Here is a 27,038-nt window from a genome sequence, read left to right as displayed (position 1 = left end):
GCCAGAAGGTGTCGAAGACGTCGAGCAGTCTAAGTTTCGCCCATCACAAGACTAATGATGCTGGGGCTGCCGCTGCCGCATGCAAGGCCTGCGCCCTGCAGCTGTTAATTAAACTGCAACGGCAACAGAGGGGAAGACAAAGAGGAGGAAGAACTGCAGCAGCCAAAAGCCATTACGGGAGCAGAGCCAGAGACAGTAGAAACAACAACGCAGCATCAACGGCAGACGCAACAGAAACAGCAACAAATAAAGCAAAATGTGAGTACACACAAAATAATTATGAGAGCTATGATTCCTAGATCAGATAGAAATTTGTTTGATTTTTCAAAATCTCCTCTTATCTCGGCTTTAAAATGGAGCTTCCATTATTTTTGTATGTGTCCAAAATTGATTGGTTTCGCACTCAAATCTTCGCTTTTCTTCTTAAACTCCACTGAATAGGTTAAGCCACCCCCTTTTCCTGAGTGCCTCTGAGTGCTGCTGCCTCTGGACTTTCTTTCAGGCTGCTGCCATAGCAGGAGGCTGTGACAAAAGCAGCAGCAGCAACAGCAACAGTAGCAGCCTCCCCATCGACTTTCTAAGCCAGTTGCCAATTTGGTGCATTTTGCCGTTTTGGCAAGAGTCAGGAAAACTGGCCAAAACTAAAACAGGCAACAGGCAACTGGCAACTGGCGGTGCAAACAGCCGGTGACAGTGGCTGTCGTCAATTGTTTACCGTGTCCCCGCCACTGGGAAGACGACTGCAGACCAAAGATTGCAGACGGCAGACAAAGACGCAGTCCCAATCGCAGTCGCACTTACAGTCCCCGGGTCCACGTCGAAGTCGAAGACTGGGTCGCGTGTTTGACACAAATGCCGCGAATAGTTTTGAAGGCGGTTTGGCCTCACTGCGACTTATGGTCAAAACCACCGTTGACTTGTGCAAACAAGAAGTGTCTGACTGTGTCTGGTGGTGTGTATCTGTGTGCCGGCTGCTTCCTGTGACTCTGCTTATTGCGTTTTAATAAGCCGCGGCGGAGTGTAGCCCAGAGATAGTTTTCAGCGATTGGTCCGGGAGCAAATGTTGTTGCATGTTTGCTTAAAGTAGCCGCTCAGCAGACCCCCGAAGAACCAATAATCAGGCAGCGACAAGAGCACGCAAACTATGCCACGGGTCTGGGGTATTTAACTCGCGTGCCATTGCAGGCAAATAAACGGTGGGTCACCATGGGTTAAAGTTGCTCATGTTGGCCCCCAGGCTATCAAAGATATCTGCCTCCAAAAATCTCTTTTCGATTGTCTTTTTTTCTTTCAACGGACTCGAGGCGAACTTAATGAATACTTCCAATCTCTTGTGAAATGAACTTGAAGTTACCTAGAACAGTTATGGTTGGTTCTTTCAGATCTAACTATCTACCAGGAATGTTTTTGTTTTCTATTCTGTGAAAATACTTTAATAACGTTCCAGCTATGAATCAATTACACACACATAAAATTAATTACGATTGCGTAATTAATAATACTGATAAAAATATAAATATATTAATAGCTTTGAATAATAATTCTACAAAATCGGGTATCCATAAATATTTTGCTGATGGATTAATGAAACCTTTTTAGGCCATCATTAGGTCGGCATAATACAATAATCGCTGTATCCGTAGATCGATCAGCCAGCGCAATGGAAACAATGGGAAAACTTTTATTGTCCAGCAGCAACAATTTCCATTTCCATTTTTCTGGCCATTGTGCGGCGGCAGCCTTTGAAGTTAAGATCCATGGAATAAAGCTTGTGGTTGTTCCGACTCCCGCTTGGGGCATTCGTATTTGCTATTTGGCAATTTGTCGTTGAGATACGGCAAGTGTTCGTTGGAGTGTCGGACGGACGGACTGAGATGCCAGGCATACTCGTAAGTGGCCAAGTATATTTTATCCGTAGGCCGGGCAACAGTTGCAGCGCGGCACATTGCTTAAGATCGATTGAATGCGGCTCGTAATAGGCTTAAAGTGGTTGGGAAATGCAGCCGCTTGATGTCCATTCATAAGCCATTGGCCACGCCTCGTTGTGGCGACCCTCAGACACATGAACTTGGTTAATAAAATAAGCAAACAAATAAAACCGAGTTGGAAAAAACAACACGCACTCAACAAGACAGCCAATAAATGTCCGACAGTGCAAAAAGGCCATAATAACCAGCTTAAATAGACACACAAAAAAGCTACCAACTTAATGCTAACAAATTTGAGGCAACAACAGCAGCAGCAACAACAGCAACAGCAGCAACAAGTTGGCCAAGTTTTTGCTTTGTTTTAGTGGCACTCATTAGCCAAGTTATGAACACCAGGCAGCGGCTACACAGTAGCTGCAAAAACAAACAACTAAAGATACGAGCACAGCGAAATATGGTTAAAGCGTTTTAAGCCGAATGCAGCTTGCACACTGCCGGCCAAAAGTACTCGCATGTATGCCAGTTTTCCTCATTCCTTTGTAAGACAACTTTTCGCACGCAGTGTAACTGAAATTTGATGCGTTTTTATAGCGTTTGTTTTGCAGCCCTGCCCAGCCCCGTTCCCATGGCCCACCCCACCCAATCGAGTGTATCCCATGACGCACAAACACACGTTCTCCCCAAATCAATTAAATGAAATCTGATCTAATCTGATCTCGGCTCGCTGTGGGGTTTTTGGGTTTTCTAAACAACACCAATTGTCAGACCACAAAGTTGCAAGAGTCGTGTCACAGGCGAAAGAGAATTGGTTTCTCATTTTCATTGTGTTTTGTTGTTGTTGTTGTGTTTTTTTTCGTGTTTTTTGGTTTCTCATTTTTGTGGCATTGTTTGAGCGATTTGTTTGAATTTCGCCGCCCGACAAAGTCTGGCTGGAAGTCTTGCAGAAGATGCCTCGCCAGCTTTTTGGGGTATTTTTTTTCAACATTTTTTTTCGAGCTGTGTGTGGCTTGGCATTTTATCCCAGTCACGCTGCAAGTTATTTGCGCCGTCTCTGGTCTCAGGTCGTGCAGGGACCAAGTTCTGTCTTCTCTGTTATTATGCCAGCCGGTTTCATCGTCATAAAGAGCCTCAAAAGAAGGGGGGAAAAAGAAAGAGAGACTAGCTGTAGGGGTCCGAAGCGCCAGATACCCTCAAAGATTCATTGTTTCTAAGGAAGCTTTTTGTTGGATATACATAAGTAGAAGATCATAGAGTTCTAGATTTAATCCACCTCTAGATTTCTAGTTAAAATCTTTATACCCTCTGCAAGGGTATACAAAACTAAGACAAAAAGGAAAGAATCCGAAATGAAAACGTCTTGGGTCTGCAGTTTTTGTTTGGTAATCCGAGCTCTGAGCCTTCTGATTTATGCAGTTGGCTACGTAAACTGTGGCAGTCTCAGTACGAGTATTTTTGAGATTCTACTCTTTTGAGAGGGTATTACATAGGAGAGAGGAGTTTGGCAGGTGAAACTGCAGATCATGAGAGTTACAGGCATCGGTTTTAGCTGGTCAAACTTTCAGAACAAATCATTTATTCATTTATCGAAATTAAAGATGAAGAGCATTTGAGATTCTCCTTTCGACCCGTTGCCATACCTTACTCTTACCTTGAGATTTTTCTTCAAAATACTGAATGCAGTTTTTTTTTTGTTTTGTTTTTGGCTCCACACAATGCCCCGCACTTGTTGAATTCTGATATTTTTGTTGTGGGAAAACTTTGCTAAATTGGTTGGCCAAAGAATCTTCTGGCAGCTGCTTTGGGGTGACTCTCCCCAGTATCGAATTATTCATCGCTCGTTTTGTTTTGACTAAAAAGTAAGTCAAAAGCTCGTTATGCATGCAGGCAACGTCACGGAGATTTGTGTGTGCCTGCAATTTGCAAGTAATTCAAGCCGCAACGAGTGGCCTTTTGTGTGTTTCGTATTTTCGGCGAGGCGATGAATGAAATCAGCTCTCAACTGAGCGCCAACCTTGCGAATACACCGCAGAGCTTCCGCTCTGTGGCAGACAATTGACGGAGTCTGTGTCTATTATGTGTCTCTGTCCGTTGTCCAATTATACAATAATTTGTACAACAGCAAAACGAAGGCACTTCAATGGAGCAAGCCCCTCCGAAGGCTGAAATTTGTGCGAATCATTTGGCTCCAGGGGCAATTGGACTGGACTTCAAGTGTTAAAATACATAAAAATTACTTCATTTCCATTGTGGATGATGTTTGATGTGGTTTCCTTTCCCATTGTGTCGGCGGTCAAGTGGGCTAATGACTGCCGGCAACTCGAGACACTTGGAGATCACAGATCTGTGATTTGTGGTCACAAATTAATATCTATCCCTTGGACAGCCCACGGGGTTGCGACTGTCAACAGCATGGCTTGTCTTTTAACACCCAGGCATTTTCTATGCTATTTTTTCGGGGCTATCGGATTACAGTTTCTCAATATTTCTGCTTCGTTTGCATATGACACACACATACATACACACACACACACACACATATAAACAAAGGCAACTTCTAACGATGCCGTTTTGAAAAATGTTGTCACCATTTCGCGTTGCGTTGTTGATCCGTTTTGGCCTCCAAATATTTGCATAATTTTCGTAGAATCGTTACTCCTCCACCTGCTCGCCAAACTAGGGGCCAAATGCGCAGTTCGAACCGGGCTGAAAACTTATTCTCAACTTTTGTCTATATGCTCACGATTTGGCCATAAAGTGGTTGGCCGAATAGCCAGTTGCTCGTACTTTCACCGCCGCACACATTTCAAATTGAAATTCAATTATGAAACCCAATACGCCCAGCTCCACTCCAAGTGGTAGTCAAACCCGTCGCTAAAGGGGGAAATCAATGCGAAAAGCGTTAATATTTATTAATTGAAGGAGTGGCAAAGCTAACCTTAGGGCACACTCACCGATATCGGATACCCGATATTTGAATGCTCTTCGTGGGAATCATTTTCGCCTTTCATAGTTTTCTCTGCGCTTTGATTTGGTTTTTAGCTAATTAATTACACATTTCTTATCAGCAGACTATGATAAATATTGAAAAATAAAATGAATCTATCCGTGCGATCTCCCATGATCGGCATCGTTAAAGCCAAGTAAATTAATGAGGTTGATTCATCCGATATCAGATAATAGCTAGCCATATGTCCTCGTGTACAACAAAATATTTAAGCCAATTAAGAGGCGGGGGCTAGTTTATTTATCGGGGGCATCGTTAGCGTCATCATTTTGAGTTGTTCTGTAGATTGTCGTATGCAAATGACGTATACGCCCCGATGTCTGGGGTGGGGCGACAAACACTCACTATTGCCAGCCAAATGTCAAGCGAAATCTGTGAATCTGTCACTGACTTGTCGCTTATATGTATCTATCTTCTCTTTCTTTCTCTCTGCGTCTCTCTCTCTCTCTGTCTCTCTTTCTCTTCATTTATAGCTGCCCGCTTAACGAGCGCTGTCCGGTGTGGAAATATTTTCGTAGTGATGCAATACTGCGACTTGGCTCTGATTTACAGTCAAGATCCGTGCGATAACCTCACATTGAAATTGCATTAGGATCGCTGTGAATAGTGTGAGGCATGATCTCTGAGTCGTGTGGATGTGGGTGGGTGTTGGCTGGGGCCCGGCCCGGGAGATGTGATCGTCAAAGTCGATCACCTTTTCTCTTAACGATTACAAACGCTAGCAATTAACTCAAGTACTATATTTACAGGCAGAAAACAGGCAGCCCCGTCTACTGCCCCGATCCGTGGCCATAAAATGCTATATCATAATTTACAACTTTGACGTTTCTGCCGGCGTCAGAGTCAGAGTCAGGCTTCAGCGCACGCGTTCACCGCAATTCTGTTTTCGATTATGCGGCTCATGGCTCCCGGCAGTCGTAAGACTTCATCTCTAGCTATATCTCCCTCTTCCTCGCCACCAACCTCCTAGTCCAGCTCTATCTCCCCTGCCCGACTCCGACTCCGACTCCAACTCCAACTCCATCTCTGGCCTTGATGGCTTGCCCCTGGCGGCGTTTTGTATCTTGCGCTTGCATCTTGTATCTGTTCCTGCCGCACCACGACCACATGGGGCGGTTGCAACAAAATTTGTTAGCCTGTCATAAACTGCGCCAAATCTCATAAATTACGGCCGCCATAGACCGTTTATCGATATGCAAAAAAAAACAAAAAAAATTATATCCAATTTTTACCGTCTTGCGCGGAGCGAAAGTGTCGATGCCTTCGATGCCTGAGAACCGTTTCGTGTGCCTTCTGGCTAAGCAATTTCTTTTAATTGATTTTCAACAGCCGTGTGAGGTTTTTTACCCCACTTGCAACCTCTTGTCTAGACAGAGAGTCAACGCCAACGCACAAGATGCGGCGTCCCGGTTGACAGGTGTTGATTGAAATGACCCAAAAAAAAAAAAAAAACAAAACAAGAAGATGGGAAAAAATACAATACGTTGAAGATGGAGACATGCGTCTCCCACTTTTACTATGTTTATAAACAGCTGGGTAAAACATTGCCGGGAAAAAAGAACTCAATCAAGTTGAAGGGATACGCGCTCAGAAGGAAACAAAAATATCAAATAACTGGCAAGGGGAAAACAAATGGTACATGTAGCATTTGATTTAAAGCATTTAGTGGAGAGAATACTTTATGCGGAGAGCTTCCGAAAGGCAAAGAACTTTCTTGTTCACCCACTTAGTGGTGGTGGTACTCGTAAACCCAATTGGAACAAGTAAACTAGAAAAAAACCCCACAAGAAAAAGCACCGACAGACAGGTTAACAATGTCAGTGCTCAAATGTATTAACAGCAAATGGGGAATACGTTTATAAATGAATGAACATGCTGACAACTCTGACGCACTCGCACACATTGACAGATCCAGCGATTAGATAAGTCACGCACTCATACACATTCATGCAGTTGAGAGTCATTGCAACGCATGTCAAACTGCGTGTCATGCAAGTCTGTTGATGTACGACACTTCACATCTATTTACCGACACTCATCAGACACACAATATCGAGCAGCTAAGAGATTAATGCGGAAAAGTGTGGATACTCTCAAGTGCTCAAGATGCAAGGGCAATCAATGAACCCTAGAAATAAAAAAGAGCCAAATGCATAGAGAGTAGAGATCAGCAGAAATGAGTGGAATAGGCATCAAGAAAGTTCTGTCATCATTACATGAACTGCTGCATCGCACACACATACACACACATACATATGCACACGCATACTAATGATGAGGCACCGATGATGCCTTTCCTATTCTATAATCAAATTGTTTATTCAAATTGTAAGCTTAATTAAATGTTTATTCCGTTGAAAACAATTATCAACTGATTATTATTTACACAATTGCCGCCATATGGGGTAGGCAATCGATGTCAAGCTGCCTGCCTCTGGCTGCCTATCAGGCGGTCGTCTATTGAACTCCGAGTGCCAGTCCATGAAATGATATTTTTATTTCATAATTAGTATTCCCTCTGAGCATCTCTGAGCATTGATTTTGTAATTTATGCTGATTCGTCTATCTTTTTTTTTTCTATGGAATTATGAATAAGTTTTTAAGTTTAAGTTTTTGTGTCAGTAATGAGCGGATCACTAACAAAAATTTCATGCTCTATGAGTGGACCGAGAAGTTCTATAAAACTGTCACGGATCTCAGGGGCAGAGGCGTCTTCGTTTTGGGGCTTTTCAAACCAACGTTTAGTGAGCCGGTTTCGGTTTCTGGCGAACTCTTTTTTTTTGTTTTTTTTTTTTGTTGCCATTCATACTCGCATCTACGAATTCATAAACAAGTTTTCTGTTTTAGCCAGCGGATGAAGCCAGTGGTCTTCACGGCTTTTAATTAAGCGTTAGTCGATTCTCTCATTGCTCAAATGTCGAAATAAATTGCTGCAATTATTTATGCGTCACACCCAATAGATTTCTACTTGCCGGAGGGTCTCCACGGCCCACGCTTCTCTCTCAATGGAATTTATCAGCTAATGCTATATTGATGGGCTCTCTAACGAATGATGTTTTCTCTCGACTAGCCCAAGGGCTTGGGCTGCCCGTTGAGTGATCAACTACTGGTTTTGTTTCGGCATTCGCGACGAGTTTGTGCTACGAGTAGTTTCCTGGCTATTACGCACCATTATTCTATCCACAATTTCCTGCCTAATGGCTGACATGTCACAGAGATGTCTCTCTCAGTTGCTCAGCTATGGCAATGTTATGTTTTCCCGGCCAGCTTCTGTGCACCATAATGATGCCATCGCTAGAAGATCAAACAGATGAGGAGTCAGTCCGGAAGGCAGGCAGGCGGGCGGGCAGGCAGCAGGCGACACTGAGGCGACACCTTTCGAACTTCATCAATCATTGCAAATGCTTCCGCTGCCAGAATCTGAGCCCCAGCCACCCCTCCTCCATACAAGAGATACAAGTAGGTTCGGCTCGCTTATCGGGCATGTGTGGAATCGGGTTTGTTTGGGTGTTGTAGCGAACTCGTTACGATACTCGGACGAACTGGTTTCGGGGGGGCTGGCTGCTAAGCAGTCACTTACTTATATTTATTAATTATCGTATCGATAGCTCTCGCGCCCGAACTCGAACTCGAGCTCGAGCTTAGCCCCAGGCCTGAGTCTAGCAACAGCTGAAATCCACTTGGCATTGTGCTTTTTGGGTATCGGTTCGCTGGGGTTCTGTGATTGTCAGTGCGCCGCTCTTTTATGGTCGACAACCAAAACAAATACAAAAGATACGGCAACACACACATACACACCCATGCAACGAGAGACCTACACAACAATGTGATACACAAACACACGGACAGGCACGGTTACAGAGCATAAAGTTCAGGCGGCAACGTCAACGGCAACACACTCGTGAAGTTTTTTTTCCTCCCGGCGCATTCAGTTTGATTCGGGCGATTTTCGAGCGCGGAGCGCCCAACTCGCACAGAAACAAAACAAAAAACAACAAAAAGAAATCTGTAAAAACTACAAGTAACTAAAAATGACCAGCTCTGAGTCAGCCGAAAAACTAAACTGAACTAAAGCGGTGCGGTGCGTTGCAGCGGTTTGCAAACTTCTTCGGAGTGTGTGTCGTTTTTGTCGCCTTCAAAGTTAATTAATTTCGGCATAGAATTTCCATTAGCTAAAAATAGGTGCATAAAAAACGCAAAACGCGAAGCCAAATGCTAATTAAATGCCAGCCCAGAAAGCCCAGAAAGCCATCCGATAAATACCATTAGTATATTACGTATGCAGTGGCCGCCGCTACGCCGATATGATTCTCTCCAGCCAGCCGCAATACAATGAGTCAGAGTTTGCCGAAAAGATAAGACACCTGACGCCCACCGAGCAGGAAGCAGTCAAGCGCTTCTGGAGGTAATGATAATGCGGCCTGATCCGCTCAGATTAATATCAGCAGAGCTCCAAAAAAGGGAAGGAACTCACACACAGTGTATGTGGAGGGCGGGGGAATTTTGGTAGCGATGTCTGAAAAAGGTTTAACGATTATGGTTTTGGCTTTTGGAGGTGTGTAGGGTGTGATCTTTGGTGCGAGTTATGTCTTGTTGACGAGGCAATGCTTAAATATATGCGACTAATGCGAGAGCTATGTATATATGTAAGAGATGGAACTTTTATTATTTGGCAGCCAACCCCACAACTTTGTCTGGCCACAAAACCGAAGCCAATTATCATAATTTCTAATTATGACAACGCTCCACGCTCAACCAGGAACAGTCACAACAAATTGTGGCTAGACAGCAGCACACAGCAGATCCAGGGAGGGGAATGCTACAACCAAAAACCAACAAGATGGGTGTATCATAATCATAAACACGCATATTAATTTGGTCTGCAATCCAAAAATACGCGATGCCGCAACGCGTTCCACATGAATGCAACAGGGCACCCCATTTTGGGGGTGTGGGGGATCTGGAGTTGGGGGAGTGTGTCCATGTCAGGCCTTTTCCATTCATGCAACAACATACAAGCCGCATAAATCAGTTGACGCATAAATTTTCATTTTACATAAATTTTCAAATCGGCCAAAAGATGGAAACATGAAAAATGACTCAAAAATATGGCAGCAAATTGCAAGACGGCTTTCCATTCGATATTCTTCATATACAATATTGTATACGAACACGAGTATATCCCCCCGTATATATTTATAGTTGTATTATTTTTGTATTAGCACTACATGACAGGTAATTAATTTAATATTATGTACATGAGAATTAAAGGCAATGCATTTGGCATTCTCCTGTTTTTGTGTGGATTGGCTAATTGCATTCGGATTTTTGGATTGAATCCCCATTCCGTGTGGACCCAAAACAAATTATAAATAATTGCAGTTTCCGTTTCCAACAAAGTGGAAAAATGAAAAATGCAGCACGCATGTTACATTTTCCAGGAAAGAATGAGCCAGCAGCAGCAGCAAAGTTCACTAATGAGTTCTGTGGATGATGGCATGGCCATACCGTGGAGTCGTCGTCGTTGGTTCCTCTCCTCTGCACCGATGGCATGGCAAACAGATTATTGTGGATTTTGTGGCGCGCGCATATTTCCAAAGAGATGTTTCCAAATACCGAACAAAGGGGGCGACAACAAGAACTCAAAATGCTGACAGCTTGATATATTTTATTATAATTTCCTCCCTCCGGCAAGTGTGGCTCCTGTCCATCCATCTACTCGGGTATTTTTGTCTATATCTGTTCGTGTATCTCTGGTATCTCTGTGCATTTGCCACATTCTGTGTCGTGTATGTGCTGTGCTGCACTGAATTATTTTTAAATGTGATAGCCAAACGAAATACCGACTATTGTCTCGGCCAAAGCCCTGGGACTCAAGGCAAACAGCGGGCGTTTCCCTAGAGTTTCGCAAGCGACTTTACTCGTCGCTGGTTGTTTGGATAGCTATAAGCTCAATAGATTCCATGTGTATGCGTTTTCTTTGGCTCTAGATATTACTATTTGTTTTTCCATTTGCCAATTTCCTAACAAGAATTTCTTTTGTCCGTTTTGTGTCTTTCCAGGTCGCTGGTTTTGCGAAGTCAACGCGCCTTCATTGAGGAAAATGGTAAGTTAAGACCTGGCGTGGGCCCCGGCTATAAAACTAGAAACGTGTCTCAGACCCCCACATGGCTGATATTCTACAGGCAACAATAACAACCACATCGAATGTGGGTCAACGTGACGCCCGCACAGAGCCGCCAGTCCGGGCCAGGCCAACACCCACAATTGTGCTCTGTGTCGCAGATGCAGTGTTAACGATACACTTAACTTGGCCGAAAAGGCAAATTTGTCACTGCAGCCCAGCACTCGAACTGGGCGCCGCAACGCACTTCTCCAGCGTCCACATCTCACAGACCCACGCCCGCGGTTAGGAAAATATCTGTTCGACTCCTTTATGGAAATCACTTTTGGCAAGACCCACGCTCCACCACCCGATCGATCGATTGATCCTCCTGCCAATGCAGCAGCCTCAACTATGCGAGTTTTAATTAAGCCCCAAAAGCCAGAAGGCAAGACCCAAACTGGTTTCGGGCTTAAACGAAATATTTACCGCGATATCAAATAATTTTGGTCTCTTTCTCGTTTGCCAATTTATGACAGGCGGATGTGAGGTGACAGCTTACGCTGTGGGCGTGGCACGTCATGATAGGCTCATGTTTCACTCGCTCATTCGGCTCTGGCGTTAATTGCGGCAATTAAAATGGGAAATGTAAATGTCACCTGGTGAACGCCGAAATCCACTCATTAGCCACACACGAAGTGCTAGCCCTGATTCTGAGTTCAGCAACGAGAAACTTTATGACACGTTCAGAAATCATAAAAAAAAAGGAAAGAGCCCGAAAGTGCCGCTACAATAGCCACAGGAGGCAGTCAGTCGAGTGGGGCCAACATTAATTGGATAATTAAAAATCAAGAAATGCATACGGCAGCGACGCGTCTGGGGAGCACTCTAAAGAAATTCAAACGAAAAACTTAATGTCTGAAAAGAAAATAAAACGAAGTAATAGAGGAAAACTTTTGGTAATTAGGCAACGAAAGTTCATAAAGTCCATAGCCACATAAATTATTGTCTTAATTGATAAATATTGAATTACAAACAAATTGCGAGCTTATTGTAGAATAATTAATATAAGTATAGCCCTCTTTAATTAGTATCTATGTACTGATTGTGTCTCTCCACATATGAATATAGCCATTATTCATTTATTTTACAATATTTTTGGTTATGTTTTTGGTTCGGTCATGCAATTAGATCGAACAGCGTTGCGCGTGTTTTGCATAATTAAATTTTTGCGCTTTACGGTAATTTGTGTGGCTGCTGCAACTCTGGAACCGTTAGCTTCATTAGCTGTTGCAGCTGCGCCTGCCACTGCAACTTACATTGACACGGCCGCCTACCTCAGCCCCCAGCCCCAGACCCAGCCTCAGCCCCCATATGAGCAAATTGTAAACATGTCAGTCGGACAACCAGTTTGGTTTCGGTGTTTTCATACCCTTTGACCCAAAGGGTATGCCTGCTTGGGAAAAATGTTTGCGAAACTTTTATCTTTAACTTTATGGAAATGTACATAAGATTCGTTTCAAAGATTGGCGGTGGAAGTTAGGCACGTGGGAGGGAAGTGACGGTAGGGGAATAAATACATTTTTAACAGTTTTTTTTGCAGTGTATTCCTACTTCGATAGAAACATTTTGCTTGTTGGTTTTGTGGGCTTTTTACGAATTTCATTCACAAGTCGAGTTCATTTGGTATGCCGGACAGCATCCGTGCATCATTCAGCAGCACGCCTACGCGAAAATGTAGTCATTACAGAAGACAGACCGATCCGCATGAGAGCGATCATGATAATGATGATTGGAACGGGGACAGAGACTGCGACTGGCATGGAACTGGGACTGGGGCATGTAGAGCCAACATCGGCTACGTGCTACGCCTGAGCATGATCGTAATGCGACTGCTGGGCTAATTTCTTAATTTATATGTGTGTCGGGTGCCGGAATACGATTTATGTAGGCGCCCTTACATGGATAGCGATTGTGTGCAAATAAAGTTGTTCACTTTAACTTTAAATGATTGCGGATTGAGTTCAAAGACTTGCCGTTGCAATTACACGCGGAAAGTGAAAGTTAAGCTTTGCGCTAAACAAATGTTTAAGCCAAATCGATGGTAGTAGTAGTACCCCTCGAATATGGAAGCATTAGGCGAACTGCATTCTCGGCACGCCCACCCAGGCCAAAATCCCATCGAATGCCAAAAATGCGTCACTGATTGAGTTATTGAGTGGGTGGATGTGGATGTTTGAGTGCCTCAATTAAGCTGGTGAACAGCTTTGGCCATGGCCCTGTAGCTGCCTGCTAATTACGGCTGCTGAAGCTCATCAATATGCGGCCTCTTAACGTGGTCCAACACGTCTAAGTCGTGTGGTGCAGCAGCAGCCACAGCACACACTTTCACAAGACACGCCCACACCCACAGCCACACACACCCACGTCCATTGCCTAACGTTCCACACCGTCCTCTGGTTTGTGTTTTTATGAATGAAAAGTGAAAAGTGGCAGAGAGATTCGATTGGAACTATTTGTAGTTCGCCAAGAGATGGCGCTGCCGTAAAACCTCGTACTGTTGGCGCTCTCTCCGACCTGATAAGCAATGCTAAATGGCCGCGTATCTTATCGGGTCTAATTTGCTGCATGATGATGAATAGAGTGGGAATATGACACCACCTAAACGTCCAGTTGGGTGTGGACGTGCAGTGGGAGTAGTACGAATTTTTGTTATATTTCCTTAGCCCGCTTTCGTTGGTTGATCGGAATCGGAATCGGTATCCGGAGGTCAGCCGCTGTGCTGTGCAAGAATTTCAAATGTTTTAAGTGCAAACTCGAGTAACCATTAACATGTTGTGGAATCTATTCTGGTGTGGGTTCATATGGCTTTGGTATGAGGCTAAAAGCCCGCAGCCTCAACCACAGCCGGAGGCGCTTGTTGACCAAGAAAGTGAGTGAAAAGTGGGAGAGGAGAGACCTAATGGGAAAGACCTTGTAGATAAAATTTTATAAATATATCATGGCAAACTTATGTAGCGGTGAAACGATTCATTCAACGTATCTGAAACATATAAATCGCAGCGATTGATTGCATCTCAATTACCTCCACCATGTAATTTTACCTTCAACTTGTGCTAGATGCAATCATTATTTAATTATTATTTGCCTTGATTACTAAATTGTTTTAATCAGTGCCAGAGTAGATACATATGTATGTATGTATTATATCTGAGAGTGCTCCGGGCTGCATAGGCCATTAAAAGTGATTCAGCTGGCCAAATGTGGTTTATCTAAATTAACCAAAATTAGTTATTATATGCCGCAATTAAACATAAATAAGGCGCGCATTTATCTGACGGATACACAGCCGAGACGACTGCGTTCCGAGAAGAGAAGAGCGCCTCTTACCAAACCCGAAACATGTTTGGCGCGCGGAGCGGCAGGTGGGGCTCTGCCAGCGACGCAGATACACCTTTTGTTCGAATGTAGCCGGCAAATACCGAGCATCGACTTTGCTGACTTGACCTTGATAGTGACATTTGGATACATCTTGAATGCCTTTGATTCTCATCTCTCTCTCTCCCTCCCCTTCTATATGTTTTGCTGCAGCTCGTCAAGTGCCTGGCGGCAGCACCAACAGTTCCGTCTCCAGCCCGGAGTCGTCTGGAATGAACCGATCGGTCCGCAGCTGCAACTGCTGTCCCTATGGCTACCACATTGACCTGGACTTTGTGCGCTACTGCGAGGCGCTCGCCCAGGCCAAGCCCAGCGAGGAGGAACAGCGGCGTAGGGATCGCCGTCGTTCGCGGAAGTCCATGGAGGTTATGCTCGGCTTCGAGAGCCTCTTCGGCAGCGACTGGCAGGCGGAGACACGTGTCCAGGGACGGCTGGCGGAGGTGAGTGCCGGCTCCTGGGTGGCCCAGATGTCGCTTTGATCTTGGCCAGCTTCACACTCAATTAACTTGTCACCTTTCCCGTTCCGCTTGCAGGCCGCACATGAAAGCGAACCAGATTCGCCACGCGGAGTCGTAGGAGCCGGTCTGTCGCAGTCCTATACCACAACGCCGTGCTATCGGCCCCGCTCATCGTCTGTGCCACGCTTCACTTACGGCAGCATCCCGCCGAGAGCCGAATCACCATTTGGCACCGCCTCCTCCACGTGCTCCTCCGTGCGCGGCGGCGTCGAGAGTGACGCGGGGATCTATCAACAGCGCCATCAGAGCTACGGTCGGCCGGCGATCAGTCCGCCGGAGACGCGGGCCTTCCTCCACGACGCCCTCGATGAGGTCTGCAGCGATTTTGAGCGCACTCTCGAACGGACATCGGTCAAGCGGCGCAAAGCGGGCGTCCCCTATGCGGGAGGTTCCCTTTCCATGGATCGGAACAACAATAAGTTGATGCTGAACCTCAGTCCGCGCAACGGCTATGGCCAGAAGGAGGCCCGCGATCGGCGCCTGGGCAACAGCACGTGGGATCGGTACTTTGATGTGGCAGGTGAGTGGGCGGCAAAAATAGCCCCCAAAAAGAACTCAATCTATCAGCTTTTCGCTCTTCTGGTTGCTGAACTGCCACTTCAGACGATGATTCATAGACCATCATGGTCTCCATCTGCTCTGTCAGATACTTTTGCTTTCTTTTCTTGGCAATTAGCGCTGCTCTGCTGCTGCTGCTGCGGCACATGTGACATTTCTACGCACGAAAGTGTGAAAAATTTCGCACAACTGTTGCTGGGGCGGGGCGAGGGACAGTGCTGTACAGTGCAATGAAAAGTGAAAGCCAAAAACTAATTTGCAGGAAAAGATGATAGGGATCTCTTTCGTTTCGGTTGTATACTGATAGTTATTTTCTAAGCAATCTGACAGATAAATCTTCTAAGAATATCACCCATATAGGTATGTACATCTGCCAATCGATTTCACAATAATGTCAGCAAATTTAACAACTTGATCCCATTTTTTTGCCAGCCAAGTTGTCACCTCCGCAGCTGTATTAGATCAAAGAATATTTCAATTTCCGTGGACTCCATGAACAAGATCTCACAGTAACTCTGAAATCAGAAATGTATTGCATAAAATGCCGTTACAGTTGCAGCCAGTCCACAGACATAGATATATGCAGATTCAGATTCAGATGCAAATGCAGATACAGATACAGTAACAGTAACAGTCGCTTTTCATCTTTGGCATTTGAGACTCAATTGGCCTGGGCGCTTGCAACGTGCCGCATGGGGCAACAACTTCAAGGCAATTTTTGAGGCGTTCGTATCTTAAATCAATTTGAAATGCGCATTTGGCGCTCAATTTGCATGCAAATGTCGCTCCGTCTCGTTTTTCTTGTATTTTTTCATGCCATAAATTTGCGATAGAGTGTGCAACAAAACAAAAACAACCAACAAAAAATCAATGCAAATAAACAAATCAAATTGTCGCATTTTAGTTATTTTGCTGCGCTGTTGTACTCGTAGTTCGAGTATGTCTGTGCCAGAGGACCTGGACCTGGAGCAAACAGTTGTCATTGATTAATGGCCAAATGGCCATAGAGCCTTGGTAATTGCCGGAGTATGTGCCTTTAATAAATGGCTTTCAAATTGAAATAAAAACATGGCCAAAAAATAACAAAAACAACAACAAAAATGTCTTAATGTTTGCCAATAAACATTTCTTACAGCCGAAAATGCGTGTAAAATTCGCCAGGCTAAAGCGGCAGCGGCATTTGGCAACCTTGAGAGATCGGAGGCCATTCCCAACCCCAAAACTACGGGAAGACATTTATCATAAGATAAAAATAAAGGTCTAGAATCACAATTAGTATATGTGTATATATATGCTGGCTATTTATAGGGAATTCAATTGGTTGGGCTTTTGAAAATCAATCAGATTTAAAATTCGCTATATAATTAATTGCAAACAGATAAGATATGAAATATTCCCCCATTGAATACCAATAGAAACCATATGCGATGCATTATGTATGTGTTTGATGATGATTTATTCAACATTAATCATAAATCAATAGACCATAGATCTACATGGCCTTGACTCAGAGACCACATTGGCAGCAAAGCCAGGCAAACGCTGAATGCAAATGATATGCAAATGGACAATCAAAAATCAATATTATTTGCCTATACATATATATAAAAACAAACATATATATATATAAACAAACTTTGTGAGTATCTGTTGATACCCTTGTAAAAGGTAGTTTGATTTTGCCCAGTTGCAGTAGCAGGTATATGGCTTGCCCAACCAAGTCTAAATGATGGACAAAATATACTTCAAGGGTATTCAAAGCTTCGTTTCTACTATTATGTATTACCACACGTCACTGCAATAATCATTATCAGCTTGTGCTGGTAATTGTGCTTTTAGCTTATCAGCCACAAAAAACAACAACAACAGCAATACAAACTGTTGCCCATGTTTTTCTTGCTTTTTTCCCTTTTCTGCCTTTTATTTTGATTATTTAATTTGTATTTGCTGAGCGGGAACCTTATCGCCGGGCTGTCTCCACGCTCTCGTGATTTTTCTCTCTCTCTCTCTCGACAAATTGGTTTCTATTTTATATTGTTGTTAGTACGGACATAACATTAGTTTTTCACAAGAGTTGTGTTAAATAATAACACAGAAATCTCTGCTGCTAAATGCTTTTTTTTTGTCGCTCTTGTTTGTCGATGGTCGAATGAGCGAAAAAATCTGACAGCAGTTGGTCGACGACTTTCGAACGAATAGCATAAAAAAATGTGTCTGTCTAGCCGCGAAATAAAATACAAAAATTATTTGAAATGCTTGTTACGAAGCAACTAAACAAAACGAGTTCCACTATAAAAATACGATAGAAGTGCAATTAAAATTTATGCGAAATACATGAAAAAATGTTACTAAAATTCGAAAGCAGCGAAAACGAAAGATAATGAAATAAATTATACCGAAAAGCATAAATCACATTAATAGATTCCCCAGTATATGTTAAAGACTGCATACATTTAATGGTGTATTCCATTTTCAATATAATGCTAACGATTCTAAGAAAAATCAAACACGAATTAGTGCACAGTGAGTGTGGATGAGTGCGCCGCGCCTGCTTTTGTGGCCGCCACTGTACACAGTACAGCAGATAGCATGTGATGAGCTTTTCGCTTTGATCTGTCTACGTTTGCCTCGATACGAGAATCTGGCAAATCAAATAATATAATATTGTCTCTAACACAGCGCCTTAATTAACGCCAACGGAGATTAAAAATAACACTAAAAACAGTCTTTAATTAACAAAATATTTTGCGGACAGCCAGCGCAAGTGCAATGCTTAATGCCTTGGCCCATATGCCAAATGTTGTGCTAACAAACTGAACTAAAAAAAAAATAGCAAATCAATAAAAATGTATGCCACAGCCGATGATGCCCTGCCACAGAGACGCCGGCGGCAGGCCCACAAGAACGCCAAACACAAAACGGAACCAAAGACCCGATCGGAAAAGAGCTGGTGGAGCGACTGTAGGTTCATTAGCGGAAAGAGCTGCCCATTAGGGTTGAGCTCCTCACATTTCGGACTCCATTTAGACTAATTTGTTGGGCCATAAAAACTGATTAATTATGTTCCCGGTCAATGCTACCAAGCGTCACGCGTAGGCCCTCCCCACCTCCTCTAGTTTGCACCCCATTTCGCCTTGACCAAAGTCGTTCAGCCAATCTGGCACCGAGCACAGAAAATAGAATTCTCTTAGCCTAAAAGTTCACTGCACAGCCAGCATATAAATAAATTAAGTAATAGCAACAAAGTGGGCGAAAAAAAACACGAGTAGCCGTGGGCAGGGGGAGGCAGGGGCAGAGCTACGTAAAATACTTGGCAAGGCTGACAGCTCGAGATGAGTAACAACTTGTTGTTGCAGCGGGGGCACAGTGCGTATGAGCGATATTGGGTAGGCCCGGTAACGAAAATAAAGAATACAAAAATAAGAAATACAAATAGATGGGCATAGAACTTTTCTCTTGGCTTCTTTACAAATAATCAGCGATGATAAGTATAGCTATAGCAGCCTTGTCTCTTCTGCAAATACTCGGCTGTATAAAAGCAAGTGCATCTGTGATATTGTGGCGATAAGCAGCAATTAAATTCATAGCCAGTCAACACTTTAAGATACCCTAGATGTCTATCTAAGCATACCTCTTTTAAATCACTCGAATATGGATGGTTATATTTCTCTAAAAAATTACTAATTTCCTCGATCTGCCTGAGGTCCGCCGAGTCTCAGGTACTTATGCAGACAGACAGATATATTGAACCTTGATCGAACACAATATACCCTGCTAGCTTAAGGGTACCGGGTACACAAACTAATATTGTATAATGCCTGCTTCGCTTTCCTTATCACGGCGCATTTGTTCGCTCTCTCTCTCTCTCTCACACCAAAACCCATAAAAATGTTCGTCGAGTCACTTTGGGCTTTTGTTGCGTTGTCTTTGCTTTGTTGTGTTGTCTGTGCGAAAATTATGCGAACTTTGGCACAATTATTAAAATTAGATTTGAAGAGCAAAATGTTTTTTTTATCAGCGATTGGCTTGGCTTTCAGCATGAGCTTTTTGCATTATTATTTTGCGAGCCGTGGGCGTAACTCCGTCCAGTGGCCAACGGGCAGCGCTCATGGCAAGTTTGCAAATTAAAATCGTGTTGACCAGGGCAAATGGCAGACCAAGTAATCAGCAGAGCCTGAATCGAGTGTCAACTGAAATTTATCCACGATTTCTTGCACCTCACAGACTCCTGCATAGCCGGAAATCGATCGCCGACGAGCACGCCGCACCTCTTCCTGCGCTCCAACACCCTTCCTCTGCAGCAGCGGCCCAGCCCCGCGGAGTTGCAGTATGAGAGCTATGTGCAGGCCGCGGTGGCCGCCAATGCCAAGTCGCCAGTGGAGCAACTGGAATCGGCCAAGACTGCGGGGAGTGCACCGCCGCCCCCACCACGTCGCCATCACCTCCTGGCCACACCCAAGGAGGGGGAGAAGGAGAATGGGACCTTGAGCAGCTCCATGCAGTCGCCAGTGAATTCGGAAACGGGTCAGACGACGGCGGATGCCCAGGCTCTGTTCCAGATCCGCGAGCAGATGGCCCTGAGCCTGAAGCGTCTGAAGGATCTGGAGGAGCAGGTCAAAGCCATACCCGACATGGAGGTGAGTAGCTAGCTATGCATCTCGATGCACATTCATGAACTCTTATCACCGACTCCCTCTCTTAGTTGGAACTCAGTTCACTGCGCTCGGAGAAGCAGCGTCTGCTGCGCAAGAACGAGGAGCTAGTGCGGGGACAAAGACAGACACCATCACCGCCCAGTCCGGGCCTGAAGAACGCTTCGCCAGTGCAGTTTACGCCACAGCGCATAAGTCCCGTCTCGCTGGAGAGCCTGGGGTCGCGCATGCGCAGCAGCTCGATCTCGGCGTCACCCTCGCCCAGCATCATTCGACGCGATGTGTCCACCCAGGCGGCCACACGGGTGACAGCCACCCGAGATGTGGCCGTTGGCTCTACCCTGAGCACCCGTCACGTGGCCACGCAACAGGCGGCGGCCATTTACTCCCAAGCGGAACTGGAGGAGAAAATCGATCTGGCCCTGAGCAGCCACCAGCAGAAGCAGCTGAAGAAGCTCATCACAGTGGGCACACAGATGTACGTGCCGAAGCGGGAGCAGCGCGAATCGGGCATGCAGACGATAGCGGAGCGGCCGAAGCTCAAGTACAATGTGGGAGTCAGTGCCAAGCCCGCGACGAGGGAGAACTTCACCAGTTGCAAGCCAGATGTGCGCACTGTGGGCAGCTCCGAGCACCGCATCGACCAAGAGCTCTGCGAGAAGTGTGCCATCAGCAAGCGATCAGTGGGCTGCGGTCCGGAAGTGCCCCCGGAGAAACCGAAGCCACCGCCACAGATGCCGGGACGCAGCAACACCTTCAGCCTCGGCGAGAACGAATCGCTAACAATCATTCGAAAGGCAGTGGGCTGTCAGACGCCAATTACCATGGTGCACAGTGCTGCGAGTCAGACGGCGATGACCACGGTTCGCTCCACCGGTGCTCAGGTGTCGCCGCAGCAGCAGCACGCGGTGGTGCAGTGTGGGGCAGAGCAGAGCACTCGGCAAACAGACACCGACGGCCTGCAGCGCCTCTCGAGGAGCGCCACAAAGACGGAACAGGTGGCCGAGTCTGCGCCACGCCCTCGAACACGTCACACAGCCTGCAACACGGAGCAGGAGCAGCAGAAGCCGGAACAAATCAAGGTACCTGCCGCCACCACCCACTCCGCCTGCAACACGGATGAAATTCGCAAACGGGATGTGGGCTGCGGCGAAATTGTCAAGCCACACATCTCGATTGCCTGTGCGGCCAACTACTGTGATTCCTGCAAGGAAGCCATACAAGATCTGGCCAAGGGCTTCTCCAAGGTCAGCCCAGCCGCAACGCCCGCACTGAGCCCAGCCAAGCCGGGCACAGTGCGTCGCTCCACGTCGGCGGACTCGCGCATACCTCGACTCAAACACATCACTAGTCCCAGTCCGGTGCGCAGGCAGTTGAAGCGGCAGAACACCTACACTTTGGCCACGCCCTCAAAACCGCCCAGTCCCCAGGTGGAGCGGAAAGCGCGACTCAGGTGAGTTCTCCTTTCTGCTGTCTGTGACTCACGCTAAAAGCTTTTAGGGCAAAGTTTCACTGCGAGCTTTTAGCCCGGACAGGCACCGCGGGCTTTTAGCCCAGACACTCACTACCCGCTGGGTCCGAATGATGTCGCAGTGCTCTGTGAGAGATGGACCCAAATGTAAACAATAAATGGACTTGCGCATTGTGGGCTTACCCGGGTAGTGGGAACATCTCCGTAGGATGACCTTCAGTCGGGCTTTAGTTTTCGCTTTGGCACATTTTCGTGGCCTCGCTTCTTTTATCGCTTATTTTGGTTTTTGTTTTGGATTTTGATTTTCGTGAATGGTTTTGCCAATGTTCTCCAGCCTGAGCAGTTTCACGTGCTACCCGCTGCTGGTCAGCGGGTGCTCAGCATTGCTGCTAACGTGGGTCACTCTCTCTTCCTGTCTCCTACTCTGTTTATCACCTGTTTAATAACGCAATTATTTCATTACAGCTCGCTGCAGGAGAAGCCACCGACTATGTCGAGCTTCCAGTCGCCAGATTCATCGAAAGAATCGCAAAGTTTCATCAGACAGCCGTCCAGCAAGCAGAACCCTTCATTGGACCTCAGCCAGGTGGGTGACGATGAGCTGATTGTGCGCGAGGAGAAGCGCGTGAGCATCAGCTGGTCACGCGATAATTCCCCCGCACCACTGATGTCCTCCTCGGCCACTACATCAGGCACAACGAAGTCGGCCTCGCCGGAGCAGGAGCAGGAGCCGGAGCAAGCGATGAGCATTTCCAGGGACTCCTCACCGCCCTTGGATGTGCAGATTGCTCAGGGAGCACGCAAGAAATCCAGCACACCGCTAAAATCTAGTCAAAGCGAGGAGTCCCAGGTGACTGTCATCGAGCGACCGGCCACAAAGGCGCAGCTCCATCAGCTGGCCCAGGCGGAGTCAGAGCCCCGCAAGAAGTGAGTTGGAGGATAAAGCGCCCCTTTTCCGGTTGAGATAATCCAAGTATTTCGTTTCCAGAACCGAGATATCCAAGAGCCTGGAGGATGCGCTCAAAGTCATCAATGATTCGCTGCTAAAGAGGCTCGGGGCCAAGCCCATCTCCTCGCAGAGCCTCAAGTCAGCGAAGACAACGATACAGGAGCATTGGTTCCGAAACTCCAGCACTGGCAAGGCCGATGCTCATGAGGTGGAGGATCACTTGGACTACTTTGAGTCGCTGTCGGTGCCCTTGCTGGAGTATTGCGTTAATCTCTCCGACAACAATGTAAGTTTTGTACATTAATTAAGTAAGAATTAGGAATAAATGTCTGTTTCATTGCGATTTTGTAGGGCAACACAGCCATGCATTATGCGGTCTCGCACGGCAACTTTGACGTGGTATCCATTCTGCTGGATTCGAAGGTTTGCAACGTAAACCAAACGAATAACGCCGGATACACGTGCGTGATGCTCGTATCGTTGGCCAAGCTAAAGCAACCGTCCCATCGGACAGTCGTGGAGCGACTGTTCAAGATGGCCGATGTCAACATACGCGCCAAGAAGGTAGGTAAGGGGCCGCACAAACGCCCAGAGACCACATATCCAGACATCTGATCGTTGTTCCCCTACTAACCGTATACCCTCCCCTTTTGCTTGCAGCACTGCCAGACCGCGCTGATGCTCGCTGTGTCGCATGGTAATGGCGACATGGTCGCCATGCTGCTGGAAGCCGGAGCAGATATCAATATCCAGGACGAGGATGGCAGCACGGCTCTAATGTGCGCCGCCGAGCACGGGCGTGTGGATGTGGTCAAGCATTTGCTGTCCAGTCCAGAATGCGACTCCCTCATACAAGATGTGGTATGCGAAAGATCTCAAGTCATGCTATACATTTGGTTTTAAATGTTTAAACTACTCCACAGGATGGCAGCACGGCCTTTAAGATTGCCTGGCAGGCCGGACACCGGGATGTGGGCCTGCTGCTCTATGTTCACGAGCAAATGCTGCGCAGCAAGCTGCCCAATCGCGGTGAGGCTGCCAGGAGTTCGCTGCTCTCATTGGCGCTGCACAGCCGCCAGTCCCCGGAGTAAAGCCATCTCGTATTAGCGGCCAAATTCGTCGAACAAACAAGTTAGTTTATAGGCTTTTAATTAGCATTTTCGTAGAGCGGCCCGGACAAACCGTAGAAGTGGCAAAGCAACACACATTCCATATCGAAACTTACAGAATACAGAAAACGGAAAACGGAAAACGGAAATGAAACTTAACTTAGAATTATAGACTTTAGTTTCGTGTACTTTGAAATATGTTTTATTTATTATTATTAAATTTAATTTTAGTGCTAACATTTAAAACGGATTCTAGCCCGTAACTCTAATTTCGATTAACCAACGAAAGCGGCCAGCTATTTTTAAAATAATGTCTTTTATCTACGCTAATAAGCTCAATTCTGCACAGGCCACCTCAGACACCTGAGCCACCTGAGCCACCAACCAACCATATCAGCAAACGACAATGCAACAAACGATATTTAACTAACAAATACTTGCGAGTAACTACGAATCAAATGGACAAATATTTTAATAAATCAAGTACATCTATACTTCTATTGTATGTAAGACGGCAAAGTTATTTAAAAGCAAAGTATTTGCTCTTTCGATAATAAATAAATGAATAATTAAAACAATATGCTCGTACGAGTAGTAGTAAATTAAGTAAGAATGCCATTTGTGTGTGTGGGGTTTCCGTCTCTCTAGTCCTATGCCTAGATATTTGGTAGTTAGTAAATAGTTTTAAATTGCTTTCTATACTTTGTTCATGGTTTAAATTCTGTGTCCGTACTTTCTAAATAAGATACCTAATTCGCTCAGACAGCCCTCTCCTCGGTGCCCGGCTCAATGACGCCCAAAGGCGTCAGCTGCAGGGCAATGCCATCCTCCAGGCTGACCAGCGGCTTCCTCGAGTTGAGAGTAAATTCGTACTCCATGAGCAGCAGGGCCAGAGCCAGACGCAGCTGCAGCTGGGCAAACTGTATGCCTATGCAGGAGCGTGCGCCCACGCCAAAGCCAAACCAGGTGCCCTGCTCCTGCAGCGAGTCCCTGGGGCCGCTCCATCGATCCGGCTTGAATTCCTCGGGCTCTGGATAGATATCAGGATCGTGGTGTATGGCATGTGTGGGAATGATGAGGAACAGCTCCTTGACCAGCATATATTGGGGATGATCGGGCACCTGGTAGTCGGTGAGGGTGCGGCGGAGTATGTAGGGCGTGATGGGATGCATCCTGAGGGTCTCGTTGATGACCTGGCCCAGATATGCCAAAGATTGGACGCACTCAAAGTTCAGGTTATTGTCATGGCGCTCCATGGCCTTCTTGATCTCTTCCCGTACCCTGGCCTGCACGTGTGTGTGGAGTGCTAGCTCGTAGAGGATATAGGACAAGGTATTGGCTGTTTGCTCGTAGCCAGCCTTCAGGAAAACGACGGCATGCGCAGCCAGCTCGTTCTGCAGATGCGTCTTCAGCTCCTTGTCCGACTCATACTGATGGGTGATTAGCTCCAGTGCCTTGATCTCCACCAGCAGCTGCAGGTAATCCTGGTGGCGGACGCCAGAGGCTTCGCGCTGTTCCACGATGTCCGAGAGTAAGGTGAGGAAGTAGGTCTCCGCCTGCTTGGGGGTCCGGCGCATACGCAGAATGCGGCAGAAGTTGGGAAACCTGATCATCATCAGATTCATTAAATAGCCGTGCTTGTGGCTGCTCACGGCCATCTCTGTCATTTGCTCAAAGTCCTCCAGGGAATACTTCAGCCGTTGCTGGGCATCCAGGCCAAAGACGCACTTGGCCAGGGCCGAGAGGACATACCGCCGCATCAGTTTCTGTATGTGGAGCGTGGAGTGCGGCTGCTTCATCAGCGTAGAGCTGACGGTAAGCAGCAGATTTTCCGCCTCCTCGTACAGACTGCCATACAGCCAGGACATGCGATCGCTCTCGAGACTAGGGTCCAGCTTCTGGCGCATCTCCTTCCAACTCTGGCCGCGCATCGCGTACAGATCCCCCGAAAGTGGATCCGTTTTCTGATTGCAGTACATGCCGCGATCATTGAAGTTCCAGAAGTCCTTGATCATTATCTGCCTGATCAGTTCGCGGTCGAGGATCAGTGCTCGCGGCTGCAGCAGGGCATAGAAGCCGCAGAACGGTCCGCCGCCCTTGAACTTGGTGTAGAGTGCCGAGTAATGAGCCGTCTTCATCGCCTCGGTACTGAGACTCTGTGTCACTATTTGCCTAACGATGGGCCATAACTTTTTCGGCCTCTCATGGGGAATGTTCAGATAGCGCCAATAGTCACGCTGATAACGCGCTGCCATAATTAACAGAATCACTAGTCCCAGCACCACCAGCCCAATAATCAGAAAAATTATCCACATATTCTGCATAATGAGCGCTTTCCACTGTTTGTGTATTGTATAGTGAATCACAGGTACAGGTCCCTGGTTTCTGGGAGTCCGTCCACTTCCTTGCCACACTCACTTTCTAACCCACTCGCGCGCACACGGGCTGACACTCTCTTTGTTTTCGTCTCTTTCCGGTCACGGCAGTCGTAGTGTCACCCCGACTATGATCTAATGCATTTATCGGAGCGTTCTTACGTTCGTTACGTTCATTACCGGATCGCGTTGTTCGACTGAGTGCGTTGGAGAAAAGTAACTATTTACGATAGATACTCTACGCGCTCTCGAGACCCGGTGGGGAGCTTTTAATTTGTTGCTTTTTGGAGTGCTGCGCTACACTGAAGCTTATGGACTGACGCAGACGGTTCGTGGGCGTCTGACTGAGGCCAGACATACGAGATGGATACTCGCATTATTATTTCTTTATTTTCAATGTTGGTGGCGCAATGAGATGATATTCTCGTTTATGCCATGTAAAATGTCTTGATCTGGTCTGAAAAATATATTTATTATTTGGTAGGAATATTACATCTAGGGAAACCAATTCATTTGGTTTGTATGTAAGCTTCTACTACCTTTTGAAGGTTATAAATATTTAAAGCTATTATTTACTTGATTGAATTTTATATTGCAGGGCGATTTAGAGTTCACCTTGGTAGATCCCCAATCTGTTATCGTTCAGAGCGTTCTTGGAAGTTCTTTTTGGTTTCTTATCAGCTTGCGACTGTATTTTATTAAACCTTTTTCGTTACGTATGTATTTTTACCTGGCTACACTGTGCCAAATAATCGTTAACAATTTGCATGTGAGAACTAATGATATTCGCTGCTTGGCATTTCTCCTGCTCGACGAGTGTTACGCTCAATTAGCGATTAAATGGCATAACAAAAAAATAAAATACATACTAACAAAGGAAAAGCTCACCCACAAAGCCAAAAAACAAACGAACAAAACAGGCACACACAAACA

At 46.0% G+C, this 27,038-nt stretch overlaps 2 protein-coding genes across 9 annotated transcripts; one reads left to right on the top strand and one right to left on the bottom strand.

The window, feature by feature from the left end:
- On the top strand, window positions 1-24,304 carry LOC111079509 (KN motif and ankyrin repeat domain-containing protein 1). Of its 8 annotated transcripts, none has more exons than XM_041593057.1 (11): window positions 1-258; window positions 10,995-11,038; window positions 14,627-14,913; window positions 15,007-15,511; window positions 19,774-20,186; window positions 20,252-21,654; window positions 22,138-22,599; window positions 22,661-22,907; window positions 22,973-23,185; window positions 23,282-23,482; window positions 23,545-24,303. In XM_041593057.1, coding segments are annotated over exons 1-11 (3,945 nt in total). In that variant the 5' UTR covers window positions 1-256; the 3' UTR covers window positions 23,713-24,303. The 8 variants fall into 8 exon arrangements, with proteins under 8 accessions (XP_041448991.1, XP_041448990.1, XP_022230407.2 ...); XM_041593056.1 differs by lacking the exon at window positions 1-258 and adding an exon at window positions 9,222-9,337 and having other exon boundaries at window positions 23,545-24,304; XM_022374715.2 differs by lacking the exons at window positions 1-258; window positions 10,995-11,038 and adding an exon at window positions 13,822-13,967 and having other exon boundaries at window positions 23,545-24,304.
- On the bottom strand, window positions 23,928-26,330 carry LOC111079514 (probable cytochrome P450 317a1). The gene has a single exon (XM_022374721.2). It carries the CDS (start codon window positions 26,052-26,054, stop codon window positions 24,489-24,491), a length of 1,566 nt encoding a protein of 521 aa, XP_022230413.2. The 5' UTR covers window positions 26,055-26,330; the 3' UTR covers window positions 23,928-24,488.
- Between the last annotated feature and the right edge of the window lie 708 nt (window positions 26,331-27,038).

Source organism: Drosophila obscura, unplaced genomic scaffold, assembly GCF_018151105.1.
Source record: "Drosophila obscura isolate BZ-5 IFL unplaced genomic scaffold, ASM1815110v1 contig_186, whole genome shotgun sequence".
NCBI lineage: Eukaryota > Metazoa > Arthropoda > Insecta > Diptera > Drosophilidae > Drosophila > Drosophila obscura.
The sequence above is the reverse complement of the archived record's forward strand: the minus strand, read 5'-3'. Positions and strand labels throughout refer to the sequence as shown.

Bases quoted from the DNA above. Each gene is read 5' to 3' on its own strand.
- LOC111079514 (XM_022374721.2), bottom strand. From the start codon at position 26,054: ATGCAGAATATGTGGATAATTTTTCTGATTATTGGGCTGGTGGTGCTG.
- LOC111079509 (XM_041593056.1), top strand. From the start codon at position 9,237: ATGATTCTCTCCAGCCAGCCGCAATACAATGAGTCAGAGTTTGCCGAA. The intron at 20,187-20,251 runs GTGAGTAGCTAG...TCCCTCTCTTAG, and splicing joins AAGCCATACCCGACATGGAG to TTGGAACTCAGTTCACTGCG. The intron at 23,483-23,544 runs GTATGCGAAAGA...ACTACTCCACAG, and splicing joins ACTCCCTCATACAAGATGTG to GATGGCAGCACGGCCTTTAA.